The sequence below is a fragment of the Neolamprologus multifasciatus genome, chromosome 3 (genome assembly GCF_963576455.1).
Source record: "Neolamprologus multifasciatus chromosome 3, fNeoMul1.2, whole genome shotgun sequence".
Lineage (NCBI taxonomy): Eukaryota > Metazoa > Chordata > Actinopteri > Cichliformes > Cichlidae > Neolamprologus > Neolamprologus multifasciatus.
In genome coordinates this window covers 19789930-19803158 of record NC_140441.1, presented here as the reverse complement: position 1 = coordinate 19803158, position 13229 = coordinate 19789930, and the positions used below count along the sequence as shown (strand labels likewise).

General features: G+C 41.8%; 2 protein-coding genes across 2 annotated transcripts; both read right to left on the bottom strand.

Annotated features, from left to right (window-relative positions):
* Positions 1-28: 28 nt before the first annotated feature.
* On the bottom strand, positions 29-5207 carry LOC146521928 (uncharacterized). Its single transcript, XM_085137686.1, has 17 exons — positions 5020-5207; positions 4876-4931; positions 4712-4798; positions 4463-4590; positions 4239-4376; positions 3468-3536; positions 3226-3396; positions 3058-3154; positions 2770-2978; positions 1840-2199; positions 1563-1683; positions 1286-1491; positions 1077-1194; positions 830-1002; positions 663-754; positions 343-461; positions 29-271 (listed from the first exon to the last, which is right to left on the bottom strand). The coding sequence occupies exons 1-17, from the start codon at positions 5034-5036 to the stop codon at positions 129-131; spliced, it is 2304 nt and encodes a 767-aa protein (XP_084993812.1). The 5' UTR covers positions 5037-5207; the 3' UTR covers positions 29-128.
* A 3368-nt stretch (positions 5208-8575) lies between these two features.
* Positions 8576-12523, bottom strand: LOC146521927 (uncharacterized). Its single transcript, XM_085153768.1, has 19 exons — positions 12373-12523; positions 12238-12290; positions 12066-12155; positions 11866-11993; positions 11626-11766; positions 11486-11548; positions 11226-11387; positions 11053-11149; positions 10731-10945; positions 10473-10623; positions 10199-10407; positions 10006-10123; positions 9729-9934; positions 9520-9637; positions 9271-9443; positions 9122-9204; positions 8934-9052; positions 8744-8860; positions 8576-8668 (listed from the first exon to the last, which is right to left on the bottom strand). The coding sequence occupies exons 1-19, from the start codon at positions 12510-12512 to the stop codon at positions 8625-8627; spliced, it is 2427 nt and encodes an 808-aa protein (XP_085009894.1). The 5' UTR covers positions 12513-12523; the 3' UTR covers positions 8576-8624.
* Positions 12524-13229: the final 706 nt, after the last annotated feature.

Below are 13229 nucleotides of genomic sequence, written 5' to 3'. Positions count from 1 at the left end.
ACAGTGTAGTAAAGCTTTACAAGACAAATAATTTCAAAGTCAGCTTTAATGCAGTTTTGTCCCATTTAAAATACAACTTGACTTTTTAAGCTCCTGAAAGGGGATCACCAAAAAGTGATATTTATCAGTTAGCCACCTGCAAGATTGAGAACCCTAGAAACGCTGAAGTATCGAGCAGATGGACGAACAACAGGTACAAACACAACAGGTTGTGTGTGTCTTGGGGTGCTTTGAAGTGCAGCAGTGGGCTTTCTGGTGGGACGTTGCAGTCCTAGAAACATAAAAAAATTAATTCAATTTTGAACAAAGCATCATTTCCAGCAGGTGAATAAGTTACTGTACCTGCTGTGGGCTGCACTGTGCGGATGATTTTACCAACTCCAACTGTGTCAGACACAAATCTGTACATTGTAAAGAGTTGATGGAGACTAGACAGAGGATATGTACACTGCACGATCACCCTGGGAAACAAGGACAGCCTTCAATGCAGGTGGGGAAAATATATATTATTTATATATATATATATATATATATATATATATATATATATATATATATATATATATATATATATATATATATATATATATATATATATATATATATATATATATATATATATATATATATATAAATTAACAGGAAAGTTTTGAGATTCATACCTCTCAGTGGCATCACTAGAAACCAAGTCCGTATTCTGGTCATTCTTCTTGTAGAAGATCTCATTTTGATAAGTCACGTGATCTTTTCCAAGCTGAAGAAAAAGTACAAAGTGAGGGCAAAGCAGCACAGGGAGGGGATGCCACAAGTCAGTAAACTCAGCTTTTACCTCAAATATGAATCCACAGCTGTTGACTGGAAAAGAAAAGAGGGCCCTGGTGCCATTCATATCTTTAGGCCCACAGGATTTGTCCATGAGGCTCATTCTTAATGTTCTCCCTCCACCTGAGACTACTGGAGGCAGGTTTGCCACCACAGTCATCATCCCATCAGTCGAACACACTGCATAAACAGATGGATTTTAGCATGATGGGTAACTGAGACCATCTGCGATAATAAAGCTTGGATGCACTTACTAATGAATTCTGGGGGATTGAACAGGCAGGTCTTAACTGTGGACGTCTGGACTTCTGATGTTTCACGAACTCTCACAAGGATCTCAAAAGTTCCTGAGAATCCCTTCAAAGTGATGTCCTGCCAAACACATGCAGTACTTCTACATTTAAACACAATTCAAGCCTATTAAGAACAAACTGATGATGCCAATAGCATTTCCCTCATCTACCTGGTATTTATACCCATGAGTGGCAAGTGGCACATCAAGCTGCAGACTCTGGCTGTCATTACTCAAGATGTAGCCACGCCGGTCTGCCAGGTCTGAGGTTAGCACATCTGAGCCGATGGTTAACTCCCACAAATAGTCAAAAGGCTGATGGTTCAGCTTGAAGCGTATCCCGGACTCAGAGCAGACCGCGTCAAAGGCTGGAGGTGCTGTCGGATACAAGCTTGTTAACCATTCTTAAAGCTTTTGCCAATATTGAGTAAATAATCAAATAACTTACAGACATCTGTGAACAGTGCCACAATGGATGCCAAGCGGTAATAAGACTCGTTTCCAGGTAGCACAGCCAGCGTGTAGTTAATATCCAGTATAAACTGAAGAACTGCATTTTCTATAAAGAACTATGAAAGAAACAAATTCACTAAGATGAGCAGGATTTAAGCCATCATGTTGTGAATGTTAATAATATTTATTTCAAACATGGGTAACAAGTGTTTATATCAAAACAAAATCAAAGAGTCATCATTTTCACAAGGGCGTGGTGGTGGCAGGGTTACCTTCTGTTTGACAACAGGGTCGTGGAACAGCACCTTCAGTGTGTAGCCATGGGTGCCGTTGGGGTGAAGAACTTCAGTGACTTTGTAGGTGCTCGTATTTGTAAATGGCAACGTAAATTCTTGTTCATTCAGCTGGATAGAAACTAACATGACATCTTCAGGAACATTGCCGAGATAGATGGTGAACATCTGTTCTTCAAGGACTGTTTGATTATGAGTGAAAATCGTGCAGGGCAACAGGGGAGTAACCAGAGTCCTGCGAAACTGGAGCATGGTATCTACATAGTCACGATCTACTGAGATCTGCTCCACGGAGAGGTCGAAGGCATAAAACTCATAGAGGCTCCCAATAACAAAGCTCTGAAAGACAAACATGCAGTTTGCATGACTTCAATCTCTACCATTAGATAAACTGCTAGTCTGACTAAAATATGTTTCACAAAGGATGTAATACAAGATAAATTAGTCACATGGCCACAAAGACCAACATCTCTAGAGTAAAAATAGGATAACAATCTGTTCTGGCTTGGATTGCAGTCACTGTCCGAAATGTTGCAATGAATCCGCTCATCAGCTCATCAGCTCATCTGTGATTAAACTGAACACTATTCAGGAATATCGCCTGTTCGCAATCTGCTTTCTAAAGCGAGAGTCATTGCTGGCCTACTTCCTGTCTTTAAAAAGGCAACAAGATTACAGAATGCACACAGTTACAACAAATGCGGTTGTGCCGAGCTCTCCAGTTTTTCCCCTAGTTTGGAGAATTATTCAAGTTATTAAATGCTTAAACAAGCCATCCCTGTGCATCATCCAATTCAACATTTTACAAAGCATCCTCAGAGCAATCCAAAAGCTACACTTAGCATGCACTGCAAAGAAATTTCCAAGTTTGTATGATCCTCAGCTCAGATTAAATATCCATCCTCTGACCTTCCTGTGTCCTCCTTCAGCATTATAAGGGATGCCGATATGGACTGTGCCTTTGTGCTTCTCAACAATGTATCCCCTCTTCTCTGCAATTAGCTGCTCCATGGGATCCCCGTTCAGTCCAATCCTGATCTGTGTGCCACCGACACTCGGGTACAGCGCCTCTGGAGTCTTCCACATCATATAGCCCCCGTCATCAAAGTAACCTTCATCTGTTAAGAGGAACAACATTGCAAGACCACCTGATCCTAAGCAGAAAGTCACTAAAATGACATAAAAGCAGATACTGACACATGGAGCAAGCAGCTAAGAGGTCGACCATAAGGACAACCCAGTTTTGTCTGGAGAACACAGTTGCATACACTGCCTCCACTGGAACATCCTCCACCTGCAGAGAAATGCATGTAAGCCTTGCTTTGCGTCAATGGTTCAAATGCAGATTCTGAATCTGTGGTTTGCCTCAGTGCTCAGCGAGTCAGGCTGTCCATAGGGCGTTCGAAACAGAAGTCTTCCATCCCTCGAGTCAAACGTATAGCCCCGCTTCCGTGCTTGTGACACATTCATGGACGGCATCTGCTTCTCCGGTCTTTGAAAAGTCACCTGCCAGTCTGAAGAAGTGGTGCTGCGTACCTGGAGGAAATGTACAAATCTTAAGACCGTTTACTTCCTGAGTGAGAGATTTACCCGAGTGTAAGACTTACAGCTCTGACTGCATTCTTGTTGTGTCCGATTGGGACAATCGGACAGGTAACGTCACTCCTCACAGACACCTGCACAGAATTCACCAAATTACAGGGTGTAAAATTTTCACCACTAGATTATGAGTAGAGTGCAGACTGCAGTCAACCAAGTTCTGTTTTCTTACCCTCTTTCTATTCAAGTGTATAATCCTAGCTACGGTGGCTGCTATAGAACAGACATGTTTTAGTCAGCCAAGAGATCAAAAACATTACATGGACCGTAATCCATAAAGGCCACTGCCAGCCGGGATGCAGATTCCCACATCCAGTTTGCCACTTTCTGTGGAATGCCATCAGTCCACTGCATACCTCAGCTTTCAATGCCAAGTGAGAAGCATCCACCTTTACTCACAGAGAGACTGCAAAACTAAACTAGCCTGATACAAGTCAATGAGTCAGTGAAGCACTTTATTTTAAAAGTTCTAACTTAAGTTCAGAAGGTGAGGAAGATTATGACATTTTATTACTGTGTGGGTGGCATTGTCCTTCATGTTTATGTCTTTAGTGACTGCAACCCATTCTCAGAGGGGAAAAAAATGCAAACCTGCTCCTGTGCATTTTTAAATTGATTAATTATAAGAACGTGTTTGGGGGACATGCAAATATAGATTAATTTATATTTATCAGTTCAGTATTCATTTTTTCCTCTATTTAAAAAAAAAAAGCCTCAAAAAAATTACTGACTGTACATTTAAAAAGAAATCTTCAGTGAAAACAAAAATCCAAATTTACCTCCATGTAGTTCATCTCACAGGTAACCTCTCTGTGAGACCATTGGAGAGATAAAGTGCAGGTCTTGTTCAGTGCATAGCTGGCCTCCTTTTCCTTATGTGTAGCGATCAAGTTAAAATTAAAGAAGAACATGTCATCCTGAAATACCCAGAAGAGAAAATTTATCAAAGCCTTCTCTCTTTACGCAGCAGCACATTTCTGCTTATTTGACTGCTTGCACATACTTTGCTGTCAGTGTGGCAGCTGAAATAAGAAGCTCTGAGCTCCACGTGGCCCAGGAGAGGGAGAGCACTCACGGTATAGCCACACTTTGCAGCATACTGTTCAGTGATGGCATACACTCCTGTTCTATCTTTACAAAAAGAAGACAACCTCAGTAGTCATGCAGTTCAGTAGTGGCCAGAATTATCAGACGAAAGAAGCTTTTAAAAAAATGCTCCAATGCAGAAGGGAAGCTTTTAAGGGGGACTTACCCACAGCCTCAAAGCGAAGTTCCTTTCCAGTGAAGGAGAGATCAACAGCTATCATGAAATAACGCTCACGACACTCCATATGAACTCCTGCATGAACAAAGCAAGTTTTAAGTACAGATTACCAGTATTTTTAAAATCACACTCCCTAATCACATGCATTTTACCATCCGTGATGAGATCACAAATTGCAGCTGAGCACACGGAGAGGAGAAAGGCCACACTGCAACACAGAGGGACATGTGACAGAAAACCTAATTGGAAATTAACTTCATAAATAAACTTGATGATTTTCCACTAAGGCAGCTTACCTAAACTTAAACGCCATACCCACTGATGTTGGCAGGGTCTAAAGCCAGCCTGAGTGCTAGCAAACTACACTTCTAACCAACACAAGCTCAAGTAAATCACAGGTTTGGGATATCCAAACCACAGCAGCAGTAGTCTGTGTGAGCTCAGTTGCATTTGTTAGTACATTTCTTGACCCCTGAAATTTAAAAGCAGAGTTCACTTTTAGCATCAGCTGCAAGTGATTTAAAGATGAGTTGATTATTCAAAGGCTGCACCTGTGAGTGTAACTCTGAGAGCCTCTGATTGGCCAGTGACACTATCAGAATATAAGTACTGATATGACGGCTTCAGGCTTCTTCCCTAGCCTGATGCAGGGTTTTCAGTGCACTTTAGGTGCTACTGATAAAGTTGCAAAGGTTCTTGAGCTTAACGTTTGGCCCTTCTGTCTGTGTGTGCAATTTCAAACTGTGATATTCCCATTGATAAATACTTTAAAGTGCACTGAAACATAAATCTCCAGTCATTTGTGAATATGTCTCGATCTTATATTTCTTTTTTTGGATTTCATTTTCAAATCTTGTTGAAATCCTCAGTGGATCACAAGTTGAAGTTCAATCACAGGATTGGAGTAAGGCTCTTGCAGCACCCTCTGGTGGACAAGGGAGGAACTGCACCACTTTTTTTTCACACTGTAATGTAATAAATATGCAATGAAGTGTTTCAGAAGTAGATCGTATGGTTGTTAGGTGCCGCCCTCCACCCCTCGATAAAAAGTCTAGCCTACTAAATATGTGCAACAAAAATAAAACAGATGGTATACATGCAAAATTTGGAATTGAAAAAAAAAAAAGGCAAGTGAAGAATAAACATTTAGTGCATCATGGGAAGCCCTCAAGAGCCAACGCCTATTGCAACATAACTAAGGGGGAATCCTGAGCCACCTAATCCAACCCTAACTATACGCTTTATAGGAAAGCTTGGAACCTAATCTTAAAAGCAGAGAGGGTGTCTGTCTCCAGAATCCAAACTGGGAGCTGTCCTCACAACAGGGGCCTGACAGCTGAAGGCTCTGCCTCCCATTCTACTTTTAAATAGCAGGAACCATATGTAAACCAGCAGTCAGAGCAACGTGCTTTATTGGGGTGAAACGGTACGATGAGGTCTTTAAGATGGGCCTGACCTTTATATTTTAAATTAGATTCTGGATTCAACAGGGTGGTACAGAAACCTCTTACCTGAATTTGGAAGCAGGAAATTATTTCATCCAAGTCTGTCTTAAAGACATGCCTGCAGTTTGTGTCTCACCTGGCTTCATTCCCTTACTTGTTGCAGTTACTTAATAAAACTGGTCATAAATAACACTACCTCAACTTGTCAACTGAGTGGATCATTAAAACCAGAGTTTGTATTTCCAGTACTGGTTTTTATTGGCTTCAGTGCTCTTCATAAAGCGACTGTAGTTCATGGAATATCTATAGATGAGAAGCATTTGTGACCTAAAGCTGACAACACCAAGTTTTGATGGTTTAAGCAAAATTCCAATTTATATTTTGTCATGATTACAGTAAACTGATGTCATTGATATGGAACAAGTTAAAGCCAATGATGTGAGGTCAGTAAATCAAGTATTAAGTGTTTACACAGCTTGTTCCAGCTTTGCAATGAGCCATTTGAACACCGCTTTAAAGTTCCCAGAATTAAATGCTTTAAGGTCAGATCTTAGTAGCAAAGAACTTTTAGTAGCTACATAGATGCGAGGCCATTTTCCGAGTTTCACCTAGTCATACAAAGACTTCATAAAATCTTTAGGCCCATGTTACAGTAATTCTGACACCGATTCCCAGTCTTGTACAAGTTTCAGCAAATGCGCTCTCGTGTGAACAGTTCATGGCCCTCAAAGCGGCCTGCATGTGCAGAAGACGTCACACACACACACAACACGCCGTTTACCGAAGTACAAATGGCAGCTACAGAGCTAGGTGTTGTTGCAGCAGTCTAACAATTTCTGCAGTAGTAACAGACCAAAGTTTGACAAATTAGAGAAAGGACACTGAATGGGAGGGGGGCTCCTACCTCTGTGCAGAGGTTGGTCTTCTCCAGTGCTGATAATTGGCGTCTGTCTTGTGTCAGTGATGTAAAAGATTGAATGGTCATATTACATTAAAGCAAACAGCTGGCACTTTCTAACACATCAAATATGTACCGGATTCAGTACCACATATGAAAGTGACCTGGTCGGTAGTGATGGTGAGATGAAGCCTCATGATGAACTGAAGCTTTCCACCCAATTGGTCGACTCATGATTCGAAGCATTGAGATGATTCATTTGCTCTACTGCGCCATCAAGTGGACAATTCAAGTGAAGCGGGCTCTGTGATTATAATGATGTGTAAACCTCTAAACTGAATAAATAAATTGTTTTCTTGGTTATTTATCCCGAATATTGTCTCAGTATGTGTGATACAAAAGAGAAAGTGGAAACTATCAGGACAGAGTTTTGGTATGATTGTGTAACTGTTAGCCTCAGACAGTCAGTCAATAGTATAATTCAGATCATAGATCAGTACATTTGCATATTTTTATAACTAAAAAAAAAAAAAAAGAAAGCTGACACTTTCGAGACTTTATCTAATGTGTAAGCATCACAGCAGATGCCTTAGATTAGAATCAGTGAGCTGTCGGCTTTCAGCCCCGACCGTGTCCACGCTGTCTGGTGAGAAAGGCGACATCTCATTTATTCTGATGCGTCAGCGCTTTGTGTTTACGTCTTTGTGCAGAATCAGTGTACCTGCTCTCATTTACTGTTTTAGCTGTTTGGTGGTGGTTGAAATGTAGTAATATTTATATTAAAAATCGATTCAGGATTTTAATGAATCGATATCACGTTATCCAAGCTAGAATCGATTTTAATCGATAATCAAAACCCGCTAGTACCTGTGTAATCATGCTTATGTACATCTGGATAATGACACAAACTAGTATTTGGCGCTTCACTTTTTTAATAAACTCAAAGACAGAAATCAGATTATAGGATCTGTAGTGTTGTTTATTTATATTATGGTGCTTATCATTTGTGATATTTATTACTGTGTGCATACTTTATTAGGAGAGATAAAATAAAAATCTCTTCCTTCCTGGTTCCATCGAAGAAGAAATGCTCAAGTAACTATGTAACACGCACGTAATCCAATCCCACAACACAGTGTGATGGGAAATCAGCTGTGTTTTTCTGCCCATTTTATTTCGAATCTGGCGCGAACCGGTGAACCAGTCCCTGAATCAGTCACGTGGTACGGACTGCCCGCGAGGCCTCGAACGTCACTGCATACGTAATCAAAGCAAGCCTCGATACGCGCTTCACAGAAACGCCCCCGAGATTACTCGACACACGATTCGACACACCACTACTGGTCGGATTTGAAAAGACTGGATTTGTGCTGTTCAACCTGTCATACCATGATCTGATGGGTCGCATAGGGTCAAAAAAAGAAAAGAAAAAAAGGTCAGATTTGATGCGCTTTCGCCTGCAGTGTGAGCGTACCTTAAGTGACAAACTGACAAGAATGGATCACATGCTTCATTTAAGTCTTTATTACATAAAAATAATAGTTTAAGTCTTAGTTCTTTAAATGACAGTAAATACATTAACTTGTGAAGATTCCTTTAGTCCTGTGGAGAGAAATACTACAATTTAGACACTTCCAATGCTGGTAAATTCTACCTGGTTTAAAAGTAGTGCTCAACCTTTGTTTGAGAGATTCTTTAAGAAACTCGACACTTTGATGTACTTTGCAGAAGGCTGGTAACGAGGTCGTATGGTCACCGAGCTGCTGGATGCACTAGTGGGATCCACTGCGGGACCTAGAGTAAGAACATAATTTAACTTAACATTTTCAGTGACACTGATAGGCTGTTTAATTGTTAAACCACCCACCTTCAATGATGCGGTTAGAATGCACAATACGACCAACGCCAACTGTGTCAGACTCAAACTTGTATGCCGAGAAGAGGGCATGTAATCCAGCCACAGTATATCTGCACTCCAGCAAGACCCTGGAATACAAGTTACAGTTTAGTAGTTGAAGGGTGAAAACCCAAGTAGTTGAGGGTGAGGATGCATACCTGTTTTTACTGCTCAGATTTTCTGGATTTCTCACCGAGCTGAAGATTATCTCATTTTTATAGGTCACAGAGTCCCTGCCCAGCTAAGTAAAATAAAAGCATTTTAATATATGGTACAAATGATACATAAGAGAACATTTGTTCATTACCATGATTATAGCTCCACAGTCATTAACAGCAAAAGAAAAGAGAGCCCTGGTGCCATCTGCATCTTTAGGCTGACAGGATTTGTCCCTGAGGCTGGTTTCAGCTGGGCTCCCTCCACTTGGGATTGGCAGAGACAAGTTAGCCACCACGTTCACCTTCCCATTGGTCGAACACACTGCACAGACAATTGAATTTTAACATGATGGGTAACTCTGAGACCGTCTGCAATAGTCAAGACTGAATGCACTTACTAATGAATTCTTTGGGATTGAACAGGCAGGTCTTAACTGTGGACGTCTGGACTTCTGATGTTTCACGAACTCTCACAAGGATCTCAAAAGTTCCTGAGAATCCCTTCAAAGTGATGTCCTGCCAAACACATGCAGTACTTCTACATTTAAACACAATTCAAGCCTATTAAGAACAAACTGATGATGCCAATAGCATTTCCCTCGTCTACCTGGTATTTATACCCATTAGTGAATAGCGGCACATCAAGCCGCAGACTCTGGCTGTCATTACTCAAGATGTAGCCACGCCGGTCTGCCAGGTTTGACGTTAGCACATCTGAGCCGATGGCAAGCTCCCAAAAGTAATCAAAAGGCCGATGGTCCAGCTTAAAGTGTATGCTGGACTCCAAACAGTTGGCATCAAAGACAGGAGGCGCTGTTGGATACAGGATTACTTAATACCATTTCATGCTTGAGCCGAAGACTAAACACAAGTTCAAGACTTACAGACACGAGTTAGAGCTGTGACTGTTGTTTCATGATAATAAGGCTCATTTCCAGGCTGAACAGCCAGTGTGTAGTTGACACTCAGGATGTGCTGCATTGCCACGGCTTTTCTGGAGAACTAACAGGAAACATGTTAGTTTAAGATTTTAAGAACCAGCATGAAATACGGGGGGGTGTTAATCCCAAAGATTACCTGCAGTTTGACAATAGGATCATCAAAAAGCACCATCAGTGTGTATCCATGGGTGCCGTTGGGGTGGAGAACTTCAGTGAGGTTGTAGGTGCTCGTATTTGTAAGTGGCAATGTAAATTCTCGTCCATTCAGCTGAATAGAAACCAACACCACGTCTTCGGGGACACCGCCGAGATAGATGGTGAATGCACGCTCTCTTACAAGAGTTTCTGAAACAAAAAGCCCATCAGAATATGACCACAGCAATGTGATGCAGTGCATTAGATACACTTACGATTTTCAGTGAAAATGTGGCATCGCAGCAGGGGAGTGACTATAATCCTGTGAAAACGAAGCCTGGCCGCAATCTCAGCCTCGTCAACTGAGATCTGCTCCAAGTAGAGACGAAAAACGTAGTATTCGTAGAGGTCTTGAGACACAAAGCTCTGCAAGAGAGTCAGGCTACGTCACTAATATTTCGTCTTAACCTGAAAGCTCTGCTGTGATTTGAAGACCTGCTGAGTCCAAGTCTACAGCTCTAGTGCCTTCTTACCTTCCTGTATCCTCCTTCAGCTTTGTAAGGGATACTGACTTGCAGGGTGGTGTTAATCTTCTCCACGGTGTAGCCCCTCTCCTTTGCAACTTTTTTCTCCACAAGTTTCCCATTGGCTCCAATGCTGACCTCCGTCTCATTTAAGGGAGACACCAGACTGTGGAGCAGCTCAGAAGTCTCCCACATCATATAGCCACCGTCATATGACCCATTATCTGTGGACACGCCATTGTTGTTTCCTTATAAGTATTTGGGTTAAAAAAAACAAAAAAAAACCAAACCCCAAAAGCAACCCCCCCAAAACACCAGGATTAATACTGACGCATCGAGCAAGCAGCCAACAGATCGACCACAAGGACAACCCAGCTTTGCCTCGAGAACAGGACTGCATGGACCACCTCTACTGGAACGCCATTCACCTGGAAAAACGAAACAAGTTGGAAATTTTACATAAGCCGGGAATAAGATAACCTTTACAGTTTCTCCTCCCTTTACCTCAGTGCTGAAAGAATGGGGTTGCTCATATGGTGTCCGAAACACAAGCCTCTCATCTGTGAGAGCAAACACGTAACCCAGCTTCCGAGCTTCAGAGAGGTTCATGGGCAGAAACTGATCCTCTGCTCCTTGAAACATCACCTTCCAATCTGAGTAAAGGGCCTAAGAGGAAATATATTTCAAGAGAAGCCCTCCCAAATTTGTCATTTTAGCTGTGCATAAAAATTAGGTTTGGCAGTTGCACTTAAGGTGAAACATACGGGTTTGAAAGCAGAATCGCCGTTTTCCTCATGCGGACACGTTGCTTCACTCCTCACAGACACCTGCAGAAAATCCAGGATTATAAGAGATCTCAAGGAGTTCCCTGGATAAAAATGCTACAGGTTGAATCCAAGCTTACTTCCATGTAGTTGACCTCACAGGTAACCTCTCGGGGAGACCACGGGAGTGACAGAGTGCAGGTCTTGTTCAGCGCATATGTGGCCTGCTTCCCTCCACGCGTCACAATCAGGTTGAAGTTGAACGTGAACACTTCATCAGCCTAAGTAAGTGCATGGGAACACCAGGTTGCCATCATAGAGAACAGAACAGACACTTAACGTGCAGTAATTAAGTCTGGATAAATTGTGTTGGAGCATACTGCATCATTAGTATGGCAGCTGAAGTAAGAGGCTCTGAGCTCCACGTGGCCGAGAACTGGGAGAAGACTGATGGTGTAGCCACACTCTGCCGCGTACTCCTCGGTGATGGCGTGTACGCCTGTGCTGTCTGGGTGACAATCCAGAGGTTAGTGAGATTTAACATGCACCAGGATGGAGTTACAGCCAGTCAGAGACTCACCGACAGCCTCAAAGCGAGGTTTATCCCCAGCAAAGGAGAGACCAACAGCTATCATGAAGTAACGCTCACGACACTCCATTTGAAGAACTCCTGCATGATTAAAGATTTTAGAGGTTGCTTTTGCATTGCTTTTCACAGCTGCTCTTACGAGAAGCAAACATTTAAAGCTCACCACTGGGAATATCACGCGTTGCAGCTGTCCGCAGCGACAGGAGAAAGAGCACTCTGTAAGATAAAACGGATTTAAGTCTCATGGAAGAAAGCTGCTTCAGGAGCAACTCATAAACTGGTGTGGAAAACACCTTACCCAAAGCAAAAGCAAAAGGCCATAGCCACTGATGTGTTGGTAGTGTCTAAAACTAGCCTGGATGCTAGCAAACTACACCTGCTAACCAACACAAGCTCAACTGTCGCGTTGCATATCCTGGTCACACTGGCACCATGCATGGTTGAAACCCAAACCAGCTTTTATTACCACACCAGCCGGGCAACCGCTACACCCCCATGTGTAGCCTGTTAGAAATCAAGCCATCTTTCAATCAGCAGACCAGTTTCATGGCAGCACAGGTGTTGCCAATAACAACACCAAGAGTCCTTCACTTGTGACCATAGTGATACGAAGATACATGGTATGGGAGCTTTTCTTTTTATCATCCATAAATCAACGTTTCAGGTTGTCATCTTATTTTCTCAAATGTTTGAGTTAGTAAGTCAAATTTTTGATTCATGGATGATTTTTAGTAGGAGAAACATTCATGTGTCATTTATGCTTAAAAAGAAGAATTAAACTACGCGTTCATGTCACACTTCCCATTTTATTTTAAGAACAGACTCTAAGAACATATTGATATTGATATGATTGGCGTAAGTGAGAACTGATATCCTTGGATTGTCATCTTAACCACATAAGTCTGGCTGTGAGTACTGAAGCTCCACCCACAAACTTTCTGTTTGTTTTTTTTTTTTTTTTGCCTGTCCCATTTGGTTCTTTAGGCATCAGAATTGTTGTCTGAAGACCAACAAGGATACCCAATGGATTTATTTTGCCAAATGGATCATCATGGCATTGCCGTATTGGTCCATTTGATCGACCTTTGTTTTTATTATTTATTTTATTTTATTTTCAGTTGTTACAGACGGGACAGACATGAGTGAGGGATAGGA